The sequence below is a fragment of the Theropithecus gelada genome, chromosome 15 (assembly GCF_003255815.1).
Source record: "Theropithecus gelada isolate Dixy chromosome 15, Tgel_1.0, whole genome shotgun sequence".
NCBI lineage: Eukaryota > Metazoa > Chordata > Mammalia > Primates > Cercopithecidae > Theropithecus > Theropithecus gelada.
Genome location: NC_037683.1, coordinates 105,172,823 through 105,198,333, shown reverse-complemented (window position 1 = coordinate 105,198,333; position 25,511 = coordinate 105,172,823). Strand labels below are relative to the sequence as shown.

Sequence of the window (25,511 nt, the reverse complement as noted above, 5' to 3'; positions counted from 1 at the left end):
TGGATTTTTCCACTCCCTGTGGCCAGTACCTCTGTTTATCATTTTTCCTTAGCCCAGATTTGAGTTACTAAAAGAAAAAAATTCAGGAGGCTCGTGAGAATAGCAATCAACTCCAACTCTACTTATTCTTTGTTTTTGTTTTTGTTTTGAAACAGGGTCTCACTCTGTTCCCCAGACCGGAGTGGGGTGGTGCAATCTCAGGTCACTGCAGCCTTGACCTCCTAGGCTCCATCAGTCCTCCTGCTTCAGCTTCCCAAGTAGCTGGGACTACAAGTGCACACCACTGTGATCATTTATTTTATGTAGAGATGGGGTCTTGCTATGCTGCCCAGGCTGGTCCTAAACTCTGGTCTTGAGCGATCCTCCTGCATTGACTTCCCAAAGCTCTGGGATTACAGGCATGAGCCACCACACCAGGTCTATTAATTCCTGACTACTTGTCTTCCCATGTGTCTCACCTCCTTTACTGATGGTCTCCACGAGGGCTTTCTTTACTGCTGCCTTCTCAGGACCCAAAGCAGTGCCTGGCATACACTAGGTGCTCAGGAAGTACCTATTGAACGGGTGAATGGATGACTCACCCCTCCCCACAGGGTGTGCTGGTTTCCCTCTTTCTCTCACACACCCCCAATGCTTGGAGCATTGACCTAGTTTCCCAATCTGACTCATTTCTTGCAAAATCTCCTGTGCAGCTTTTGTCTGCGACAAGAAAGCTATCCCAATGCCCTGTCATATTGATACTGACAAGGAAGTGTCTCAAAGACATTTTTCACCTTTAAAAAGGAAGCTGAAGCTCCAGAACATTTTCTGCCTCGCCTTGCCCCGGCCCTCTGTCCGCTCAGTTCCCTGAAAGCCCTGTGCATACGCTGTTCCCCCAGACACTGGGAGCACTGTCTCCTCTGCTCCTGGATTGTGCCTGCCAGAGGACGGTCTGTGTGTGTGCGATTTGGGATTCATCTCTGTCTCCTGCCCGAAACAGTGCCATGAAGACTGGGTCTAGTTTTCTTACCATTTTATCTTCCTCACAGTCCCTGCCACACATTTCATTAGTTAGCTGGTTAGTTAGCTAGTTAGTTAGTTAGCTTGTTTTTGAGGCAAGGTCTTGCTCTGTTGCTCACACTGGAGTGCAGTGGCACCATCTCAGCTCATTGCAGCCTCAACTCCTGGGCTCAAGCAATTCTCTCACCTCAGCCTCCCGAGTAGCTGGGACTATAGGTGTGTGCCATGATACCCGGCTAATTTTTTCAATTTTTGGTAGAGATGGGGGTCTCACCATGTTGCCCAGGTTGGTCTTGAATTCCTGGGCTCAAGCAATCCTCCTGCCTCAGCCTTCCAAAGTGCTGGGATTACAGGCATGAGCCATAGCACCTGGCCACATATTTCTGAATAAATGTAAAAGTGTGGTAAGGTAACATTGATGTTTTTGTAAAAGACGTAGGTGAATGTACCCATAAGTATGAACGTAAATTCTTTGAAAAAGATCCCAGGATACACACACCAAATGTTAAGTGTTTGCCTCTGCTGGGAAGGGAAGTGACAATAGGCGTGTGGGTAAAAAAGCCCTGTGTTTTCTTCTATACCCTTAATCATGCCTTGAGTCTTTTACAACAAGGATGTGTAGAATAACAACATAACTAGAGGAGCAAAGGCACCAACAATATTGTGCCCTCATTATTTTTATGGTGATTACATGGCCAATTCTTACAGGGAGAGAAGAAGTGGGGCCAGCAACGCATGTTAGTCAGTACCTTTATTTTATTTTATTTTATTTTATTTTATTTTATCTTATCTCATCTTATCTCATCTTATTTTATTTTATTTTATTTTATTTATTTTTTGAGACCGAGTCTTGCTCTGTCGCCCAGGCTGGAATGCAGTGGTGTGATCTCAGCTCACTGCAACCTCTGCCTCCCGGGTTCAAGCAATTCTCCTGCCTCAGCCTCCCGAGTAGCTGGGATTACAGGTGCTCGCCACCACACCCAGCTAATTTTTTGTATTTTTAGTAGAGACGGGGTTTCTCCATGCTGGCCAGGCTGGTCTCAAACTCCCGACCTCAAGTGATCCACCCTTCTCGGCCTCCCAAAGTGCTGGGACTATAGGCGTGAACCACCACACCCAGCCAGTCAGTACATTTCTAACCACCTGCTCATTCCCTCAGGAATCCTGAAAGGTTTCAGCACTCATGTGTCCATAACAATGGTTTGGAATGGGGAAGCCGCTTACGCTCCCTGGAAAATCTGTTCCAGGGTTTAAACCCGTATTTAATCCCAGGAATGAAAAGGGAACACAGTCGGAAAATGGGTAGCCCTGTAACCTCCTGGAGGCTGTTGTGCAAACCTGCTGTTAGGAAATCGGGCTCAAAGGAGTCCAGCAAAGGAGATTTGATGCTGTCAAACTGGTTCTGCTCCTTGTAGCTCTCGTGTGTTTTTACTCCAGAAACCCTGGGACTTGATCCTAATCAAGATATTCAAGAAGCCAAAGGACACGCCTTCTTTCTTTGGCTCCTTCAACTTTTCCCACCCAAAGAAGATGCTGTCTGGGTTCAGGACAAATGTGACCACGCACCTGGACACTCACACAGTTGGAGTGAAGCAACAGTGGTCGTTAATGTCTTCCAGCCAGTGGCATAAATAACCAGAAACTCCGTTTGGGAGCTTGAGGTTTCAAACACAAAGTACAATAGAGTTTTGTGTTAAAAATCTAATGGGATTTTCAATTGAGAAAAACGACGAGGCAAGTCTCAATCATTTTAGGAAGTTTATTTGCCAAAGTTAAGGACGTGCCTGGGAGACAGGTCTATGCCTTTCTCCGAAGATGATTTTGAGGGCACCAAATTTAAAGGGGAAAGGGCGATATATTGAGAAGTACATAATTTTCATGTAAGAGGTGGGTAGGGAAAACTAGTCATTCATGCCTTTTTGTCTGGCTCAGTGAATCTGCATTTTTACATAAGATGACAGGCCGGGTGCGGTGGCTCAAGCCTGTAATCCCAGTACTTTGGGAGGCCGAGACGGGTGGATCACGAGGTCAGGAGATCGAGACCATCCTGGCTAACACGGTGAAACCCCGTCTCTACTAAAAAATACAAAAAACTAGCCGGGCGTGGTGGCAGGCGCCTGTAGTCCCAGCTACTCGGGAGGCTGAGGCAGGAGAATGGTGTAAACCCGGGAGGCGGAGCTGGCTCTTCCCTGACCGTAAGCACAGACCCTGCAGGATGAGCTGAGATCCGGCCACTGCACTCCAGCCTGGGTGACAGAGCGAGACTCCGTCTCAAAAAAAAAAAAAAAAAGACATAGACAAATGGGGCAGAGGAAAAACGCAGGGAATCTGCATTTTATATAAGATAACATAGAGAAAACAGAGCAGGGAAGCAATCCCATATGCATTTGTGTCTGGTGGGCTGGGGTGACTGCATCTGTAATGATAAGCTAGCTATGAATTTACACTGCCATGGTGAAATGTTAACAGCTCACTAGGAATTTCCTTGTGGGCAAAATATGGCGGAGGCATGGAATTTTTCATCTTGTAGCCATCGTATTTAGGAGCCAAAAGGGGGAGGGAGGTTTGCGTGACCCAGTTCCCAGCTTGACTTTTCCCTTTGGCTATATGAGTTTGGGGTCCCAAATCTTAATTTCCTTTCATAGGATCCAACTCAGTCTAACCCTAACCCTGACATGCAGGAAGGAAGAAGGGAGCTGAAATCACAAACCTGTTCCAGGCTCCTTTTGTCTCATCCACTGGCCGTTTTTTATCCAGACGATGTGTGAATGCTTTCTTCATCCCAGGCGACCTGACGAAGCCACATATGGGCATGTCTGGTCCTATCTTGGCAGGGGATCTTGCTGGATCACCAGGAGAGCGTCACTCCCTGAGCTGGCTCTGAACTCACCATCTGGCATCCTGGCAAAGGCTTCCTGCCCTCCTGTCCCCATTCAATCTGGAACTTGTCTAATGATAACAGCACCTGCTAATCATTACTGTCTATTACTTCCAAACCTATTTTATCTTCATGATTATCCATCCCCATTGTACAGATGAGTAAACCAAAAGGACAGGGATTTCTTAATGTGCTGAGAGCCTGAAAGCTAGGACTTGAGGCCAATCCATCTCACTGGTCTTGGGTTATATTGGTTCTCCTGTGCTTTCTGCTGGCTGTGGCCTCCTTCCACAGCCCAGCTCCCCAAAATGTGAACCCTCTCAAGAGAACCCAATTTTAATTCTGTCTTCCTCCATGCTCACGCCACATCTGGAACCCAAGCTGGGTCCAGAGCCCCATGATCCTTGACAATCTAACAAGCAGGATTGACTCAATTATTTCATGCCTAGGACCTTCCTCTAACAAAGAAATGTATTAGATGGGAAGGAGAGGAAAGAAAGAAGAGATGGAAGAAGGGAGAGACAGAGTTATTAAAGCAAAACCTTCTTATATCAGGATATTTTATTACCCTGAAGATACCCGTAGTAGTGCACCAATAGAATATTGATAGCTATGTATATACACACTCACACATACATGAGTGTGTAAATATATGTAGGTGTGTGTAGATATATGAATATATAGGTAATGTATTCTAATGCATAAAATCTGTAAAGACTCCGTTGAACATGCGTGTAAGTCATGCTAAAATGGACATGCTAAAGGCCTTTGAAAAGCTACTTTCTGCATTTCAGGCCAAGTTACCCATCTCAGCCAGTAGAACAGGAATAGGAGACGCCTGGGCAACTGAATTTATCAGTGGCATTCAGAGACCGCTGGCGGATCTGGGGAGCTCTGATTTCTTCCCTGGGGAAGGTGGCCTGGCTGAGCAGGTAAACGGTGACCCACCCCTGCCTCTGCGCCTTTGCCCAGGCCGTTCCCTTCCCCTGGAAAACTTCCTCTGCCAACCCTCTACCCAGCCCTTCTCAGTCACCTTCCACCTCCCAAATGACCCAGCTTGAGTCTTATCTGCTCCAGGACAGTGTCCCTGACCAATGCCAGCTCACAGTTCCACTTTGCCAGTCTGAAACCCTACGCACCTTGTGAAGTTATTCTTTGTTGTGAGGAGTAATGGAGATGAGCTACAATAAATCTCCCGTCATCAAGCCTAAAATGTGACAGGTACTCAAAAGTCAGAAGTATCATGAGTATGTTGAAAATCAGATGAACAGAAAGCAAAATGAAAGTTAAAATGTAGAGAGATTTTTTTTTTTTTTTTGTGGAAAGTTTTCATTTTGAAACATTAGGATTCTTCTGGGACATCATAATAATAGCAAAGGCCTATGTGCCAGGTGTGGTCCTAAGCACTCACTAGGTGCCATCTCCTTTGTTCCCCGCAATGGCCCAGGAGGCGAGTCCTGCTCTGTTCCTGTGTGGCAAGGACAGAAAGCAGGGGGCGTGGTCGCGAAATTTAAACCCAAACTCCTAACCCCTCCCGCAGCCTCTGGCTCTCCTCTGACCCTAAGCACAGACCCTGCAGGATCGGAAGGTCACCTCAAAATCAAATTTCCTTTCACTGAGGCCCAAGGACCTAGTCACTTTAGGTTGACTGTTCTGTCTGGTGTGGCCAGCAGAGTTAAACATGGAAATAGGATTTTTTTTCCTCTTACATGTGTTCATTTTAGCAGTTGAAATTCATGATTAAAGTGTCCTATAAGCAGTTTGATTGTTAAATTTGTCTCCTTGGACTTCATGTGAATCTTCACTCTTTTCCTTCCACAGGAAACTAGATTTATTTTCTTTGTTGTGGAAATTAGACGTAGATGAAATGTTGTTTTCTTTATAAAAATAAAGTGGCATTCAGACTTGAAAAGTGAGTGAGATTCTGTTCTTTCAGGAGACGGAGGGGATTTCCCCAGCTGAACTGGAGCAGGTCTGGGTTGATCCAGAGACAGAGCATCAGGGTCTCCTGCAATGCCCAGTTCAGGAGCAGCCACACTAAGCAACAGCTTCTCACGTGAGAGGCAGAGCTCCAGGACTCTGCTGCGATGGTGAGTTGCCCCAGCCACCCCAGAGAGGCGTGTCAGGTCCTGGAGTGGCCCAGCTCCCTGGGGGGGTCACTCAGTGGTTGCTCATGACCCCCCTCCAGGTTTGTCTCAATGAGCCTCCAAGGGAGGTGAGGCACTGGGACCATTTTCCACTTTCCAAATATGTATCAGATTCCGCCTTTGACACTCTTTGTAGATATTCTCTTTAGATGCACAATAGTAGTATTAAAGATTGCTGATTTTTAAGCAACTAATTTTCATGAAAAACCAACACAGTCATTTGAAAGAAGCCAGGACTCCTGGCCCCAGCAGCCTCTGCCCCAGGCCCTAAGGGACAGAGGTCCCCCAGTGCCGAGCTCCTCCTCCACAGAGGACCCACTGTCTGTGACAACGTTACTAAAAGACAGTTGAGGGGTAAGGGGGCTGGTGAATGGGACAAGTTCATGCCTGCTTCTCTGTATCCCATTGAGTAACAGCAGGATAACAGGAAATGTTTCCAAATTCTGGAATCAAAGGCACCATGCCACTGCAAAGTAACACAGTGGAAATGTAGATGTTATCATAGAACACAGCTATACATGATTGTTTTCATTTATAACATGGGTTCTACTTGTCTCTGTCTCTACTGGGTGCCTTCGAACAAGTCACTTCATCCCCTCTCCCTCAGGCCGTGGCTTCTTGCCTCTGAAAAATGACGGAACTTGAACTCGATGACTTCCTAAGGTCCTTCCTGCCCAACAGTCACCAAGCTGTGGCCTGGCATTCCTGGAGGGAGGGAGGTACAGTGTGCCAGGTGCTAACAGCCACAGCTTGATTTCATCCAATCCTCATCTCATCAGGTACCTATTAATATCCCCATTTCATGGATGAGAAAACAGAGGTTTAGAGAAGTTAAATAATTTATCAACAGTCTTAGAGCTGGTTAAGCCATGGAGTCTGGGTTCAGACCTTGAACACCACGTTTTTAGTGACTGTGCATCGAGATCCTGCTGCCATGATAGACACTGGAATAAAAAGCCCGCAGTCAGACAGCACTCTCTAAGGGCCAGCCCCGTCCTCAGCACATTGCAGGTACTAATTTCGCCCAATCCACAGTCTTATCTCCATTTGACAGTTGAAGAAACTAGGTCCAGAGAGGTTATGCAACCCACCCAAGGTCACACAGATAGTATGTGTAGGAGAAACATTCATAACAGCGAGCCATAACTTTGAATGATGTTTCCACTTTTTTATAATAGAGTATGAAAAGATTGTTTTTAACATCTATGTGTAGAATATTTGTCCACTACCAAAGACTCTAACTTTCAAGACCTCCTCCAATACTAGGATTTTTTTTTTTTTTTTTTTGACATGGAGTCCCCCTCTGTTGCCCAGGCTGGAGCGCAGTGACACGATCTCAGCTCATCACAACCTCCGCCTCCCGGGTTCAAGCGATTCTCCTGCCTCAGCCTCCCGAGTAGCTGGGACTACAGGCGCACGCCATCGTGCCTGGCTAACTTTTGTATTTTTAGGAGAGACGGGGTTTCACTATGTTGGCCAGTCTGATCTCGAACTTCTGACCTCGTGATCCATCCGCCTCGGCCTCCCAAAGCGTTGGGATTATAGGCATGAGCCACCGCGCCCAGACAATACTAAGATTTAATTCCCCCAAAAACCTCCTCACTGGTCATCCCTAAGCACTAGCAGTTGGGCATATTAATGAAATACATCAGTTAGACAATCAACTTAGTTCATCCTTAAGAGAGGGTTGCCTAATCATGTTAATCTAGACTTTTTTAAAAGTGTGTGACATAGTAATGCAAGATTTGGAAGATGATTCTGTATCATCATAAATTGCTTATTTGTAGTATCCTGGACTGAAACTTGTAAATTTCTCCAAGCATAAAATAAGCTCCCATTTAAGCAAAACGGAATTTAGTTTACGGGCCATCTAAGACCACCCTGTTGAACATTTTCAGGACTTAGCGTCCAAAATAGCTTTTTTAAATGACATATGTGTTTATCATAGAGAGGTGTGGGTGGAGTTAAGGGAGCAAAACAGGCGCTTATTTATTTAATAATTCTTTATTATCTTCTAGATATTTGAGAATACAGTAACAAAAATATTGTCCCCGCTGGGCACGGTGGCTCACGACTGTAATCCCAGCACTTTGGGAGGCCAAATCGGGTGAATCGCTTGAGGTCAGGAGTTTCAGACCAGCCTGACCAACATGGTGAAACCACGTCGCTACTAAAAATACAAAAATTAGCCAGGTGTGGTGGCACATGCCTGTAGTCCCAGCTACTCAGGAGGCTGAGGAAGGAGAATCGCTTGAACCCAGGAGGCAGAGGCTGCAGTGAGCTGAGATCGCACCATTGCATTCCAGGCTGGGTGACAGTGAGACTCCCTCTCAAACCAAAACAAAACAAAGCAAATAAACAAACAAAAATATACATATACATATATAGTCCCAGCTCCAATCTTTGATCTATGGAGAAGGCAGATGTTAGTCCATTCATATACAATAACATCCTTAGGTTTCATCATGTGAAACAAAGCAGTGCAGATTTCTAAGACGGGGTTTTATGCCATTCTAAAGTTAGAGTTCTCAGAGGGTGCTTTATCCCAGGACTGGGATAGATAATATTAAACTGTTACTTTATGCCAAAACTTAATGGCATAAAGCAACAGTTTAATAGCAACAATGTAATATTATCTATCCCAGTCGTGTAGGTTGACCATTTTCAGCTGGATGGTTCTCAGTTGAGGTCTCACATAGGGAGAGGTGTCAGTCAGGGAAGTCATGTGAAGGCTCGGTTCGGGGCTGCAGTCATCCGAATGCTTAGCTGGGCAGGATGTCCAGGGTGGTTCACTGACATGGCTGGTGATTGATGCCAGCTGCTGCTGGGAGCTCAGCTGGGGCTGTCAATCACTGTGCCTACACATGGCTGCTTCCTGTGGCTGGGGCATCTCACAGTATGGGGACTACTTTCCTAGAGGGGATATCCTGAAAAAGTGTTTCTAGAGTCTCAGGCAGAGCCAGTAAGGTTTTTTTATTATCTGCTTTTGGAAGTCACATGGCATCATTTCCACTATACTGTACTGGTCAAAAGGAAATACTGACACAACCCAGATTCAAGGTTGAATACTAGATGGTATAACTAAGTGGGAGGGCCATCTTTGAAGACCAGCTACCATACCATGGAAGGGTTATAAGTGATGCGTTACACAGTCAGACGGTTGCTGTGTTGTATGAATTGGAGGAAAGCAAAATAAAGTCAGGGAGACAGTGAGGTGGCTTTAGAGGATTGTGACTCCCAATACTCATTCTGTCCTTCCCATTGGGTAGCAATGGTACCATCTAAGTGATAGATTACAGCTCCAAGGTGGACCTTGTTAGGATCATTCCTTCCTTTCTTTACATTGATTGATTCAGGGATGGGCAGAGCTAAGTCAATTTGAGTCTCTGAGATTTGAGCCGGGCTCTGAGAGTCTCTGAGAAAGCTGGTTACTTGCTTTTAAGAAAAACCTCAGGAAACCAGTCTCTCTTTGCCTAGGCGTAAATGCAATCATACAGAACTGGTGACTGTTGACTGATGTCTTATAACCAGTGAGGAATGTTGGCCTTCAGATGATCTTGATATTGGTCTTAAATGGAAATTAATATTCTGGTAGGTAGCAGAGCAAGGATCTCAAAGGAACTAGGGTCTTCAATGGCTTTGTTGGGCCACAGGACTAGAGCTATCTTGGGGTGGACTGAACCTCATTTTTTAAATTTTACATGACTAATTGGGACACTGAATGGCACTGTATGTCTTGCAAAGCTACAAGTATACTCAAAGGCATTAGAGTGAGTATGCAGAAGGACAAGGGATGGGAATGCGAGTGAGGCTCTGATGCAAACGGGAAAATATGCCGGTGGATAAATAAATGAACTACAAGTTATTTTAAACTTAGTCTGAATAACTCAGTTTTATACCCCTACATTGAAAAACCTCATGATGAACTGAAGGCACTTAAAAGACATCTAAGGAAAAGTTTCAGGAATGGAGTCAAGGGTGTGTATTCAAAACTACATGTATGCCAAAATACTGTAGATTTATGAGAGACTTAAAGAAATTTTCTTTCCTTTCTTTTTCTTTTTTTCTTTCTTTCTTTTTTTTTTTTTTTTTGAAACAGGGTCTCACTCTGTAACCCAGGCTGGAGTGCAGTGGCGCAATCACAGCTCGCTGCAGTCTCGATTTCTAGGGCTCAAACGATCCTCCCACCTCAGCCTCCCAAGTAGCTGGGACTGCAGGCACACACTGCCATCTCCAGCTAACTTTTGTATTTTTTGTAGAGACAGGGTTTCACCATGTCGCCAAGGCTGGTCTCAAACTCCTGAGCTCAAGCGATCCACCTGCCTCAGCTTCCCAAAGTGCTGGGATTACAGGCGTGAGCCACCACGTCCAGCCCCCAAAGCTCTTTCTTATCTAAATGTTCCTTTATATATCATAGGCTGTTTTCTCCTGAATACAATATATTCTTCTTTTGTCCCTGAACATATTAATGTTATGTTTTTCCTTCTCCTCTGTGCATTAACTCTGCTTCTCCAAGTTCTTTTTTTTAAATAAGATTTTTATTTTAGAATAGCTTTAACGTCACAGAAAAATTACAAAGGTAGTACAAAGCGTTCTTCTCTACCCCACACCCGGTTTCTCCTGGTATTAACAGCTTGCATTAGAATGGCACATTTGTCACAATATCTGTCACAAGGAGCCAATGTTACCAAGTTCTTTTTACTCCTTTGGAATTGATCTTTCATCCTAGAGGCTTTCCTCAATTCCGTGGTGACTCTCAATGGCCATTTTATGTTTAACAGCTAGGACACTCTAGATAAATAAACAGATTTTTGATGAGCTTAAATAAAGTCTTTCTAGAGACTATCGTGAGTGTGACACTATATAAATATCCACGGATTCAGTCTCTCTCGAGGGGAATAGTCCACAGCAGGAAAAAGCTAAAATTTTAGAATGTTTAAAATTCTGCTTTTTTTCTCCCGAAATACACTAACTAGAAATTGATATGTAATGCGATCAAGTAGAAATGAAATCTAGGATGAGTGTGGTGGCTCACACCTGCAATCCCAGTGCTTTGGGAGGCCAAGACAGAAGGTTTGCTTAAGGCCAGGAGTTTGAGACCAGCCTCTTTGATGAGACCTTGTCTCTATAAAAAATAATAAAAAAAATAGCCAGTCATGGTGGCACACACACCTCTAGTCCCAACTACTTGGGAGGCTGAGGCAGGAGGATTGCTTGAGGCCAGGAGTTCAAGGCTTCAGTGAGCTGTGATCACACCACCGCATTTCAGAAAGCTGTGATTGTACCACTGCACTCCAGCCTATGTGACAGAGAAAGATCCTGTCTCTTAAAAAAAACGAAATAAGGCCGGGCGCGGTGGCTCAGTCCTGTAATCCCAGCAATTTGGGAGGCCGAGGCGGGCAGATCATGAGGTCAGGAGTTTGAGACCATCCTGGCTAATACGGCGAAACCTCGTCTCTACTAAAATTACAAAAAATTAGCCGGGCGTGGTGGCACGTGCCTGTGGTCCCAGCTACTTGGGAGGCTGAGGCAAGAGAATCGCTTGAACCCAGAAGGCGGAGGTTGCAATGAGCCGAGATTGCACCACAGCACTCCAGCCTGGTGAAAGAGCGAGGCTCCGTCTCAAATTTAAAAAATTAAAATTAAAATTAAAAAAGGATAGCTAATAAATATAGTTATTTGGGAAAACAGAAGACATTTTTAAAGTAAATATAATCAACATGCCTGGTAAGGAGTACTCTAAGGCAGAGTCTTCATGCCTCTTCTGGCAAAATGTCACCAGGTCACTGGACCATCCACTTCATATTTCTATTTCCGATCTTTCCTCTGAACTGCAGATCCAAGAATCCTGCCGCCTGTGGGACTTCTCTATTTGGGTATGTAACATCCACTCCCAAACTTGTTCCTCATTTAATCTCTCCACCTTCAAAAATGGTCATTCCATTCACTCGCAGTTCAGGCTAAAGAGCTGGGGGCACCCTCGATCCCCCTTTTGCTCTCATCCTACAGCAGCCAATCCTGTCTTCCACTGATGTCTCAGGTATGACAACTTCTCACCTCACCATCACCACCACTGGGCCTAAGTCAGGACTTGCGCAGCTGCTTCACTCACACTCTCCTGCCATACTCGCATTTTCCCACCTCAAAACATTTGCACTTGGTCTTCTGCCTTCTTAGCTCACCTTTTCACCAAACGTTCATCAATCTCATTCCTTTACTTTAAAAATAGTTCTGTTCCAACAATACCTCTTTGGAGAGGCCTTCCCTGTCCATCTCTCTAATTCTTTATCTCCACGTATACTTTCGCTTTCTTCATAGCACTTTATGATGTTAACTTAAATATTTAGTTCTCTATCTGTTTATTGTCAACTACCCACTAGAATGTAAGTTCCCAGGAAATCAAACATGATTTTATGCATTTCTACATCTCCAGTGACTAAGAGAGTCAATGCTGAATATGAGTGAACGAATGAATGGATGAAGTGAAATTAAAGCTGAAATGAAAGTCTAACGGACTGGTCTGATGGGGTAAGCAGGCACAACTAAAGATAAAATCAGTTTACTAGAATATTAACATCAGGAATCTTGCCAAAATGAAACAGAAAAGGACAAAAATTGAAAATGTTGGAAAAAGTTAATGTATATAAAAGATAAATATATACATATATTTAAAGAAAAGGGAATTTTTATCGTTACAAAATATACATAAATATAAAGTTTACCATTTTCATCATTTTTAAGTGTATAAGTTAGTGGCATTAAGCATCTTTTCATGTGCTTCTTGGCCATTTGTATATCTTCTTTGGAGAAATGTCTATTCAAGTCTGTTGCCCATTTTTGAACTGAGTTGTTTGTTGCTGCTGTTGTTAAGCTGTAGGAGTTGTTTTTATATATTCTGGATGTTAAGTCCTTATTAGATATAGGCTTTGCAAATATTTCCTTCCAGAAACAGGAGGATTTTTTGTTTGTTTGTTTGTTTTAAGAAAGAACATAAATAATGAGGAGGAAATAGTAAAAAAAAAAAAAAAAAAAAAAATTGAAAACAATTGTTCTAGAACTGAAGAAAGACACAATTCTTCAGCTTGAAAAAACATACCTAGTATCCAGCAGAATAAATAAAAATGGTTATCTTTACTATCCATAATACCTATGTATATATATACACAGGTACATGCTATATTGTTACATGCACTTAAACACACACATAAATAGATCATATCCTCTGATGATATGCTTTTTCCATCAGCACAGTGTCTTTGAGATGTATCCTTATTGATGCATGTAAATGTGGGTAAAAATAAACTGGATGTATATTTTTCACATTCTAGAAAATTTTCAAGGTAACAGGTCAACAGATCAATCTAACAAAAGGAGGTAGAGAACTACAGACATCACACAAACCAGCCTCCAAGATACAAACATGAAATAGGACAAACAGGATCACTTAATTATAATAAAAGAAACAATCCTCTGTGGAAAGGCTGAGATAAAACATACAGCATTTGAAGAAACATCAACAGGAGAAATCAAACATCAAAAAGCACACACAGGGCCAGGCACAGTGGCTCCTGCCTGTAATCCCAGAGCGAGGAGGGAGGCCGAGGTGGGTGGATCACTTGAGGTCAGGAGTTCGAGACCAGCCTGGCCAACATGAAACCCCCATCTCTACTAAAAATACAAAAATTAGCTGGGCATGGTGGCGCACTCCTGTAATCCCAGCTACTGGGGAGGCTAAGGGATGACAATCACTTGAACCCAGGAGGCGGAGGTTCCAGTGAGCTGAGATTGCACCACTACACTCCAGCCTGGGCCACAGAGCAAGACTGTATCTAAAAAACAAACAAACAAACAAACAAACAAACAAACAAACAAAAAAAACAGTTCACTATTCCCTTTGACCCAGAACACCCCACAAAATTATGCAAATCCAGTGGTTCAAATCTTTGTATTCACTTTAGGAGCATCCAAGAAACTGCCCAGGCCATCCCAGTATGCATACACAAAAAGCCACCATGTATGTGAAAGATGTCACCTTACAGAAGCAATGTGTGCCTCTCCATCATTACCAGGGTGGAGATGGTGAGTGTGTGCAGGCCATATAGTGGGGCTGGACAGAGGGTTGGTGGCCTAAAAAGAGAGCTGAATGTTCGCTGCACGTGCTTAACAATGCAGAGAGTCCTGCTGAACTCAAGGGGTTAGCTGCAGATTGGCTGGTCATTGAGCTTATCCTGAGGAAAAAAGCCCCTTGAAATGTGCCGTCCAATTATACTTGCAGAGTTCATGGTCAGGTTAACCCACACATGAGTGTCCCTTGAACAGATCCTTACTGAAAAAAAAACATTGTTCCTAAACCAGAAGAGGAGTTCGCAAAGAATAAAAGGATATCTCAGAAGAGACTGAAGAAACAGAAACTTATTGCCAGGGAAGAAATTCAGCATAAAATAAATGCAAATAAAAATTAAAAATATGTATACCCAGATATTACTAAGAAGTTGTAGAAAATCAACACCTGAATGAGAATTACTACTCCTGGAAACAGTTAATAAATCAAATACTTGGAAACACTGAGGTAAGTATAATTGCATTCTCAGAGGAACAAGTGAAATTGTTTTATATGCGTTACGTTCAGTTTTTCTCCCTCCGCCCCCGTTTTCCTACTACCCCTGCAACCAGGTCATCATCTCCACCACTCCACCAAAACTGCTCTTACTGAGGTCATCAGTGATGCCCACATTGCTAAAGCTGTGGTCACTTCTTTGTCTACCTCTCGGCCTTTTAGCACTGCTCAACCAGGTGGCCACTCCGTTGTCCCAGAGCCCTCTCCTGGTTTTCCTCAGACATTCCGGACATTCCCATTCAGTCCCCTTGGCTGGCTGTCCCTAGGGGCTCAGGCTTGAGCCTCTTCTCTCTCCATTCCTTCCTTGGGTGATCTCATCTGGAGTCTTTAAGTTTGCACTGTAACCAAGCTCAGGCCTGGCCGCTCGCAGCTTGCACAGCTGGTAACAAGGATGAAGTACAGGGATAGGAAAGTGACTGTATTCGAGCTAGCAGTGGGAAAGTAGCCAGTTTACACATCCAGAAATGTCTTCAAACTTCAGGCTGGGAAGAGGGTATTCAAAGCGGGACCTTGGAATGGGAGGCATGCTGGCGTGGTGCTGAGTATAAAGTCTGTGTGTCCTGTTACCACTGTAACAGGAGCTGTGGTCCACCTGGGGCCCCAGCTGGCATCATCTCAACATCTCATATATTGCGGGTGGGAATGCAAAATGATGCAGCCACTCTGGAAAATAGTTTGGACATTTTTTATAAAACTACCATGTGATCCACCAATGGCAATCCTGGGCAAGTATCCCAGAAAAATGAAAATTTATGTTTACGCAAAAATCTGTACACAAATGTTTATAGCATCTTTTATTCATGACCACCTAAAACTGCAAACTATCCAGATGTCCTTTAATATGTGAATAGCTAAACAAACTGTGGTACACTCATACTATGAATGCTACATGGCCATCAAAAGGAACAAACCAGTATTCCATGCACCTTCCTGGATGAATCTCTAGGGAATTATGCTCAATGAAAAAAGTTAATCCTGAAAGGTCTCCTATTGTATGATTCCATTTTCATAACATTCTAGAAACCCAAAACTATAGAAATGAAGAGAAGGTTAGTGGATGATAGGGGCCAAGGCAGGGAGAGGAAGGGAACTGGGTGTAGTGGTAAAAAGACAACATGAGAGATCCTTGTGGCAAACAAATGATTCCGTATCTTGACAGTGTCAATGTCAATGTCCTGGTTGTGATATTGTACTATAGTTTTGGAGGATGTTAACACTGGGGAAAACTGGATATTGATGACATTGATGGTAAAGAGTGGATGTGCTATTTCTGAATTATTTCTTACAACTGCATGTGAATCAACAAATATCCCAGAATAAATAATTTTTAAAGCAATATTGTATTGGTATGGTAGAAACAAATAGACAAATGAAATGAAATAGAGACTCCACATATAAACCCTATTAGGTTTGTTTCCCCAGAAGCAGACCACAAAACAAGGATTTGTGTAAAAGTAATTTATTAGTGAGCAGTCTCACAAAAAAAATGGTAAAAGAGAGGGGAGTTGAGATGAGGAAGGGAAGGCGACTGGAATGAGTTGAATGGTGGATCTCAAACAGGCATGCCTATGTCCTAATCTCCATGTGATGGTTAGTTTTAGGTGTCAACTTGACTGGGCTAAGGGGTCCTCACATAGCTGGTAAAATTTATTTCTGGGTGCGTCTGTAAGGGTATTTCCAGAAGAGACTAGCATTTGCATTCATAGACTAAATAAAGCAGATTGCCTTCACTAATGTGAGTGGGCATGATTCAATCCATGGAAAGCTTGAGTAGAATAAAAAAGCAGAGGAAGGGTACATTTCATTCTGTGTAAGCTGAGACATCCATATTCTCCGGCCCCTGGACTTTGGTGCTCCTGGTTCTTAAACCTTTGGACGAGGACTAAATTACACCACTGATGTTCCTTGTTCTCCAATTTGCAGATGGCAGTTGTGTGACTTCTCAACTTCCATAATCATGTGAGCCTTTTTTTTTTTTTCTTTTCTTTTTTTTTTTTTTTCTTGAGGCAAAGTCTCACTCTTGTCCCCCAGTCTGGAGTGCAATGTGTGTGATCTTGGCTCACTGCAATTTCCACCTCCTGTGTTCAAGCAATTCTGCTGCCTTAACCTTCCAAGTAGCTGGGATTACAGGTGCGTACCACCATGCCCAGCTAATTTTTTGTATTTTAAGTAGAGACGGGGTTTCACCATGTTGGCCAGGCTGGTCTCGAACTCCTGACCTCAGGTGATCCACCCGCCTCAGCCTCCCAGAGTGCTGGGATTACAGGCGTGAGCCACTGTACCTGGCCAAGCCAATCATTGTAATAAATCTCCTCTTATGTAGAGATCTATATGTGTTTTATTTATCCTGTTTCCCTGGAGAGCCCTATTATACCCCAGAACATGTCAATGTGACCTTATTTGGTGAAAGGGTCCTAACAGATGTAATGAAGGATCTCAAGATGAGATCATCCTGAATTATCCAGGTGGGCCCTAAATCTAATGAGAAGTGACTTTATAAGAGACACAGAGGAGAGACACATATAGGAAGAGAAGGCCATTAAAAGACTAAGGTAGAAATTACAGTGATGCTGCCACAAGCCAAGAATTCCTGGAGCCACCAGGATCTGGAAGGGGCAAGAATGATACTTTCCTAGAGCCTTCAGACAGAGAGCGGCTCCATCAATACCATGGTGTTGGACTTCTGATCTCCAGACTTTGGAGAAAAAAGTTTTATCTGTTTTAAGCCACAGTAGTTTGTGGCAATTTGTTATGGCAGCTCTAGAAAACTAATACAGATTTTGGTACCAGGAAGTGGGTGCTACTGTAATAAAGACCTCAAATTGTGGAAGTGACTTTGGAACTGAGTAACAAATAGAGGTTGGATGGTTTTTGAGGTACTTGAGAGAAAAATCGTAGACTTTCTTGAAGAGACTGTTAGTGGAGTTATGGATTTTAAAGGCAATTCTGGTGAGGGAACAGAAGGAAGTGAAGAGCATGGTAGAGAATTCTTCCATCATCTTAGAAATGTATATCTCATCATGAGCAGAATGTCAGTAGAAATATGGATATTAAAGGTGGTTTATGTTGAAGGCTAAGAAGGAAATGAGAAACCTGTTATTGGAAACTGAAGGCAAAGTGATCCTTGTGACACAGTGGCAAAGAATTGGGATGAATTGTGTCCTTTACTTAGGTGGATAGAAGAATTTGCAGGCAATGAACTTGGATATTTAGCTGAGGAGATTTCTAAGCGAAGTGTGGAAGGTGCGGCCTGGTTTCTTCGTTCTGTTTGTAATAAAATACAAAAGGAAAGAAGTAAATTGAGGAAGCAGCTGTTAAGCAAAAAGAAACAACACTTGATGATTGAGAGTTTATTGGCCTATTCAGATTGCAAAAGATGCTAAAATTGGGAAATTCACTGTTGGGAAAGTATACTCTGGATAGAGGATGTGCCTAGACAATATTGCGCTGAAGAGATCTGCTGTACAACTGATGGATCCCTCAATTATCTCACAGATCCAAGGATAGATCCAGGGTTATCCAGGAAAGATCTGTGGGGGTTCTTTTATCTAATGGCATGGATCCCTGTAACATACATGGGAGCCTCAAAAGTTCTTGAGCAGGTTGTACCAGAAGAAACACTGTCAGCTTGGCCTGAAGGGACTGAGACAGGACAAAGTGAAAGACAGGCTGTTAGATATGCACAATTCTTCAGGCAAGAAGAGGACTGATAGAACTACTCAGGTATCAGCATGCGCTGCCTTGCAAGAAAAAGGAAGAATGACTCTGAGGACAGGGTCATGGGCACAGGGGTAGAGGCTGAATGTTCAAGAGTAGAGACCTACCGAGCTGCCATGAGCAAAGAGACCTGTGAAGACATGGGCCCAAAAGACACAGCTTCAAGCCACAGAGGATTATTCCCAGACCTTGAAACCAAATGACTTTGCCTTGCTGGGTTTCTAACTTGCTTGGGATTGATGACCCTTTTATTCCTTCTATTTTCTCTGCTTTGCAGTGAGATTGTTTATCATATACATGGCCCACCTTTGTGTTTTGGAAGCAGGTAACTTGTTTTCTAGTCTCACCAGTCAATAGATGCAGAGGAATATGGCTCTTTCCTAGCTCATCCCCATAGAGTCACCTACACCTGAGTATTAGATTATTTGTATGTGAATATTTGAGACTCTTTGAACTAATTTTTATGATATTTAGATGAGAGTTAAGACCTTTGGAGATGTTGAGATGGAATGAATGTATTTTGCACATGAGGCAGACGTGAATTTGGAAGGCCAGAGGTTGGACTGTAGTAGGTTAAATGGCAGACCCCAAAAAGACATGTTAACATTCGAACCAGGGATTAGAACCTGGGAACATGGCCTATGTGGAAAAAGGTTCTTTACAGATGTAACCAAGTTAAGGCTCTCGCTGGAAGAGGCAAAAAAGTCTTCTCCCCCAGAGCCTTTGGATGGAGTATAGCCCTGTCAACACCTTCATTTTGTATATCTGGCCTCCAGAAATGTGAGAAAATAAATTTCTGTTGTTTCAAAGCATCCAGTTTTTGATTGTGTGTTACAGTACCCCTAGGAAACAAAAGTGCCAAGCAAAAGTGCCAAATCAAGCAAAATCCCACGGTGTGTTCCTTCCAGTTATCCCAAAATATAACAATCCCAAAGCAGTGGCTTAGAACAATAACAATCGTTTATTTTGCCCACACATTTGGGTGTCATCTGGGCTTAGCTAGGCATACCTCACTCAGGGTCTCTCAGTGGTGGTAACCAGATGGTGGCTGGAACTGGAGCCACCTTGAAGGTGTCATCCCTCATACGTCTGGTACCTGGACTAGTAAGACTCAAACAGCCAGGGGCTGGGGCAGCTGGGGCCCCTTAGTCATCTCTTTCCCCCTCTATGTGATTCTCACATGATCTTTCTACATGGCAGCTGCTTTCTCTTATAGAAGCTGCCACAAAGATATGCCCAGTCTCAAGGAGAGGAAAAATAGACTCCACCTTTTGATAAGTATATAAAAGAATTTGCAGATAGTACCATTGACTCAGAATTGCAGAGAGTATGGTGAAGTTCACCTCTCAGAGTTGTCTTGCTAAGTGGGGCAAGGAAGCTGCAATATTTATATTCCAGCTACCATCCGTCATCCACAGTGGTAAGTACTGCCCAGGAGAAGATACATTCTCAGATACTTCCAACTCTCTAGGAGAGCAGGAAATGTAGGAATGGCAGCCTTCGAGGGGGTCCTCTGAGAAATGCAGGCGTGGCTGCTGGAAGGAAAGCACCTGGGGGAGGAAATGCACGCAAGCACAGGACTGTGGGCAGAGCACTGACACGGGTTCCATAGTGCCAACTTATGTGGAAATGTAGCACATAATGTAGCGGCATCATGATCTGGGGTAATACCTGAGGTCCACAGCCACAGAAAACTAGGATGCGACACACCAGAGTGAGGTTAAGAGCAGAAGTTTAATAGGCAAACGAAAGAGAAGAGCTCTCTATGCAGAGAAAGGGGTCCCAGAGAAAATGGGTTGCCAGTTCTGCGGTAAAATGCACAGGGTTTTATGGATGAGCTTGAGGAAGCAGTGTCTGATTTACATAGGGAATGAAAGATTGGTTGGACCGGGTGTGCCATTTGCACAGTGCATGAAGAAGCTAGCCTCCCACCCTAATCTTTGATTATGCAGATGGCTTCTCTACCTGGCTGATGCCCTGTTGCCTGTTCCTTCACTGTACACGTGGTGAAAAAGAAAATGGAAGACGGAGTCTCCATGTTGAACATACCTGGTTTCCAGGTAGCCCTTTTCTATTGGCACAACTGCCAGCATTCTCCTATGCGCTTCCAGCTTGCTTATCTATGTTTCCAGCTCAATTTTTTCAGGCTGCTCTTTGTCAGTAAAGAAATAATTTTAGGGTTGCTTTTTGTTCAGAAAGAAGCTCTGCTGAGGACTCTCTTACCCTCACTATCTGCCTAAATAATTGCTTTTTAACTCCTGTATCAATATCACTGGTACCATTTCAGAGTACTGGGGAAAGTCAGGGTTACTCAAATAAATGGCACTCAAAAAATCGTTATTCCTTTAGAAAAAAACATAATTAAGTCCCTTAACTCTCATTATACAAAAATGTAGTTTCCAGAATAAAGAGCTAATTGCAAATAACAACAAACTGCTGCATGAATGGTTGGAAATCACAGATGTGGTGAAGAAGGCCTTTCTAAGCAATATGCAGATCCAGAGACAAAAAGGGAACAGACTGAAGCACTGCATAAAATTTAAAATTAAAGTATGATGAAAGAGCAGAAACCACTAGGTGGAAACTGAGCAAAAATAGTTTTCACATAGGAAACAGAAAAATGTAAGATATGCAGAATGTATAGAGTTCCTATAAATCCATAAGAAAGCAAAAATAACCAATAGAAAAATGGATTAATATGAATTGGCGATTCATACAGTCTATAAATGCCACTAAACATATAAGAAGCTGCGCAACCTCATGAGTAACCAGAAGCATCAATAATAAAGGTTAGTGAGGTATCATTTTATCTCCATTAAACTGGCAAATTTTTTTAAAAGATTGATAATATCCATCATGGACTACAGCATGGAAAAACTTTCAAATTATTTTAATTGGTTGAGCCATTTTGGCAGTACTTATCAAAATTAATAACGTGCATAGTCTTTAGATATATTCCATTTTGAAGAAACCAGTCAGAAAAACTCCAACATGCACAGAAAGATATACATAGAAGGAACATCGACAGTTATGGCAGCATTATTTGTAAGAGAGGAAAGGTGGGAACAACATAAGTATTCACCAATAGGTAAATGTTTAAATAAAATGGAACGAGAAATATACATAAATTATTCCATTAAAGTCTTCAGCCATTAAATACGAGATATATTAGGGGAAAAAATGCTGGAAAAAAAAAAAGTAAGTTGTAGAAGAGTATTGTCCCTATGATCTCAATCATATTTAAGAAATCCAATCCAATTAAGTATGTGTGCGTGCATACTGCTTGCATATGCATTGGAAGGCTCCAAAAGGTTCTGCACCGAACTGCTATAGATTTAATACCTGCAAAGCCTTGGCCTGTGTCTGACAAATAGGAAGTGCTATTTGAGTTGGCTATTTGTGTGTATAATTATGCATTTCTTAATGATAATGCATTCCTGGATTACTTATGTTACTAAACGTAAACGTATTGGCCAGGCGCGGTGGCTCACGCCTCTAATCCCAGCGCTTTGGGAGGCCCAGGCGGGCGGATCACCCGAGGTCGGGAGTTTGAGACCAGCCTGACCAACATGGAGAAACCCCGTCTCTACTAAAAATACAAAATTAGCCAGGCGTGGTGGCGCACGCCTCTAATCTCAGCTACTCGGGAGGCTGAGGCAGGAGAATCGCTTGCACCCGGGAGGCGGAGGTTGCGGTGAGCCAAGATCATGCCATTGCACTCCAGCCTGGGCAACAAGAGCGAAACTCCGTCTCAAAAAAAAAAAAAGTAAACGTATTTCATCATTTTAACACTCTGCGCCCAGCTGATGGCCAAGGGTAAGGCCCGTTCATTACTACTTTCTCCATCCCAAATCCAGCAGAGTGCGTAATGGACACAAGGTAAACAATTCCTGGAAGAATTTTGCGGAATCCCACCCGACCGCGCCCAGCCTCCTCTCAACTAGTGCGCAAGTGCGAGGAGGCGGTGCCCAGCGCTCCACCGCCCCGCCCTCCTCGGAGGCGAAGACGTCACTGAGCGGCGACGCGCACTTTTAGAACGTGTTTGTGACCCGCCTTCCGGAAGGAAGCGGTTAACTATGGCGACCGCCACGGAGCAGTGGGTCCTGGTGGAGATGGTTCAGGCACTCTACGAGGTGGGCTCCGCGCCGTGAGCGGTCCGCGACCACACCCGGGCCTGGGGAGGGTGGGACGGCGCGTGTGGATTTGTGGCCTGGGACCTCGGCGGGACTGGCTTGGTCACGCCCAGACTCGGCGTCTCTTGCTGGAAGGACTGCCGGGAGCTTCTATTCCCAGCGGTTGAGTGTAGGGAGGAACGGGTGGGGGCTGGGACCGAGGGTCTCGGTTTGAGTTCTTATGCTCCGGGTCCCCTGGAGGGTCAGGAAAGGAACATGTGTAAGGGGTCGCAGGAGACAGGTCTGCAAAAACCAGAGTTTAGACGGACGATAAAACGAAGTGGTGAAAATGAGTGGAAAACCTTGGTCTGGGAACGTCCTAAGGAAGTCAGTTCTTTGGAACTATGGAACAGTTCGTTGGGGAATAAAATTGTAATAAATTGGAGTTTGTTTTTGTCGAAAAGAAACCAAGTGATTTAGGATCTGTGAATAAGAAATAGTTTGTCATTCTTCTGCGCACATCAGTTTTCTATCTTATAAAGATACAACTAGTTTAGTAGATACTTATTTATTGAGACGGAATTTCGCTATTGTTGCTCAAGCTGGAGTGCAATGGCGCGATCTCGGCTCACTACAACCTCCGCCTCCCAGGTTCAAGCGATTATCCTGCCTTAGACTCCCGAGTAGCTAGGACCAGATACCACCACACCCAAGTAATCTTTTTTTTTTTTTTTTTAAATAGAGACGGGGTACTTGCTATGTTGCCCAGGCTGGCCTCGAACTCCTGGCCTCAAGCAGTCCTCCTGCTTTGGCCTCTCAAAGTGCTGGGATTACAGGCATGAGCCACCACACCCAGCTGCAACTGAATTTTAAATTTAACTTAAATAGCCCCATGTAACTTAGTGACTGTCCACATTGGACCACACAAGTCTAGATTCTAGGGATACTGCGGTGAACAAATAGGCAAAAGTGCCTGTGCCTATAGAGCTTACATTCATTTCAAGTGAATTTCACGTTACTTTTAATGATTTAGTGTCACCAAACTTCATATCACTGTCTACTGGTAGGGGTAATGATGGTGTCTTCCATTGCAGGACATACTGGAAATTTTATCTTGAAACATAGCAGAGACAGCAGATATGGCTCTGTCTTATGCTCATATATTAAGTGACGCCCAATATTAGATTAATTATAGTGACCTAAAATGAGTCACTAAAATTGAATAATCTTTTTTATAAATGATTTTTTAAAGAAATGGATTATTTTCTGTTAAATGTTGTTTGCTTCCTTTTTGAAGATTGACAGTAGTGTAACTTTTCATTCCCCAAAACTGTCCAGCAGTGAGACTTGGGAGAACTCCTTTATGTAACATTTCCTGGGAAGGAAAAGAAGTGGCGTTTGTGATTTTTATTCACTAGACAAATAGTTTCTCAACTTAGGCGATTTCTTTTTGGAGTGAACTCTTAACTAGTGGCTTGGGTAGATGTTTGCTTGCTAGAATCCAACTATTGAGAAAACTAAAAGGGTATTTAGACATTCATAAATTAATTGTATTTAGGGGGATGAGCAAATTTTAAAATTCATAAAAATAAACTTCTTACTCCCAATTCCTATGCACATTGAATGTAGAATATGAGTATCTTGTATAGTGTACCCAAAAAAGAAATAACCACTGAAATTAAATAATCTGATAGTTGATATCGTTTTAAATATTGGGATTCTGTGTTAGATTTTATTTATTTATTTATTTGAGATGGAGTTTTGCTCCTGTTGCCCAGGCTGGAGTGCAGCGGTATGGTCTCGGCTCACCACAACCTCCACCTCCTGGGTTCAAGCGATTCTCCTGCCTCAGCCTCCCAAGTAGCTGGGATTACAGGCGTGCGCCACCACACCCAGCTAATTTTGTATTTTTAGTAGAGACAGGGTTTCTCCATGTTGGTCAGGCTTGTCTCGAATTTCCTACCTCAGGTAATCTGCCCACCTCGGCCTCCCAAAGTGCTGGGATTACAGGTATGAGCCACTACGCCCGGCCTAGATTTTATTTTTTTAAATTTTATTCCCAAAGAAGTTTTAAAAGCTAAAAATATTAGGGGTTTTTCATGTGAAGGAGAAATCGCCTGCTATTAGAAATGGGGAAAGGAATGAATAGAAATTAAGGGAGCTTCTAAAGTAAATTGTTACGAATAGGCTAAAAGTCATAGGAGGCAGTATATGCAGGTGTAGTAAATTTTATGTGCAGGTGTTAGAAGTGTATGGTTCATTTCTTATTTGTTTTTGACTCACTCTTAGGCTCCTGCTTACCATCTTATTTTGGAAGGGATTCTGATACTCTGGATAATCAGACTTCTTTTCTCTAAGACTTACAAATTACAAGAACGATCTGATCTTACAGTCAAGGTAAGAAATTAAATCTGTTTTAATTATTGAGTATGTGATTATAGTTGCTCTGTCCTTCCAGAAAGGATTTTTGGTGGCTCAACTATGTGTGTTAAAGCATTTTCTGTAATGTAAGGAAATCAAGGGGAATGAAATATCAGGGTAGGCAAAATATGGGGAAATCTAGAAATAAAGTCAGTACCCAAATGAAGACCATATTATGTCTTGGGTACTTTGCTAGGAGTAAACAGCAGTCTTGCAAATAGATGGTTAGAAGGAAGCCTGGGCAACTGCTGGAGTTTGAATGTTCATATAAGGGTTGTGTGAGTTGCTGCAGAATAGCACAACTATTTCTGAAGTGTGGGATAAAGTTTTCCCTGTGGTCTTCCTGAAGGAGAGTCAGAGTAGAAAAGAATCCTACTCATACCCACCTCAAATGGAATTTTGATGTGTTGTGTATGGTAAAGAAAAAAAAATTCTGAGCATAGAAGTTAAATTTTCATAAATTGTCAAGTCACCCACAAAACTACATGGAAAAGAGCCTCTAGCTCTAGTGATAAGGAAAGAGGCGCGCGTGGTAAGTGCACAAAACTCACAAGTGATTCTGTTTTTATTCTAGCTGCAACTAGACATGGTATTTCTAGCAGTGTATTCCCTGTGACTTT

At 43.2% G+C, this 25,511-nt stretch overlaps 1 protein-coding gene across 5 annotated transcripts in view; it reads left to right on the top strand.

Moving 5' to 3' along the window:
* The first annotated feature begins 22,336 nt into the window (after window positions 1-22,336).
* SPTLC1 (serine palmitoyltransferase long chain base subunit 1) overlaps window positions 22,337-25,511 on the top strand; it is a 74,429-nt gene continuing 71,254 nt past the window's right edge. For 3 of the 5 annotated variants that reach the window (XM_025359178.1, XM_025359177.1, XM_025359179.1), the window contains exons 1-2: window positions 22,337-22,491; window positions 24,760-24,867. In XM_025359178.1, coding sequence (XP_025214963.1) covers window positions 22,435-22,491; window positions 24,760-24,867 — 165 coding nt within the window. In that variant the 5' untranslated portion in view covers window positions 22,337-22,434. The remainder of the gene's footprint in view (window positions 22,492-24,759; window positions 24,868-25,511) is intronic. The other 2 variants (XM_025359176.1, XR_003115917.1) reach the window with 2 other exon arrangements.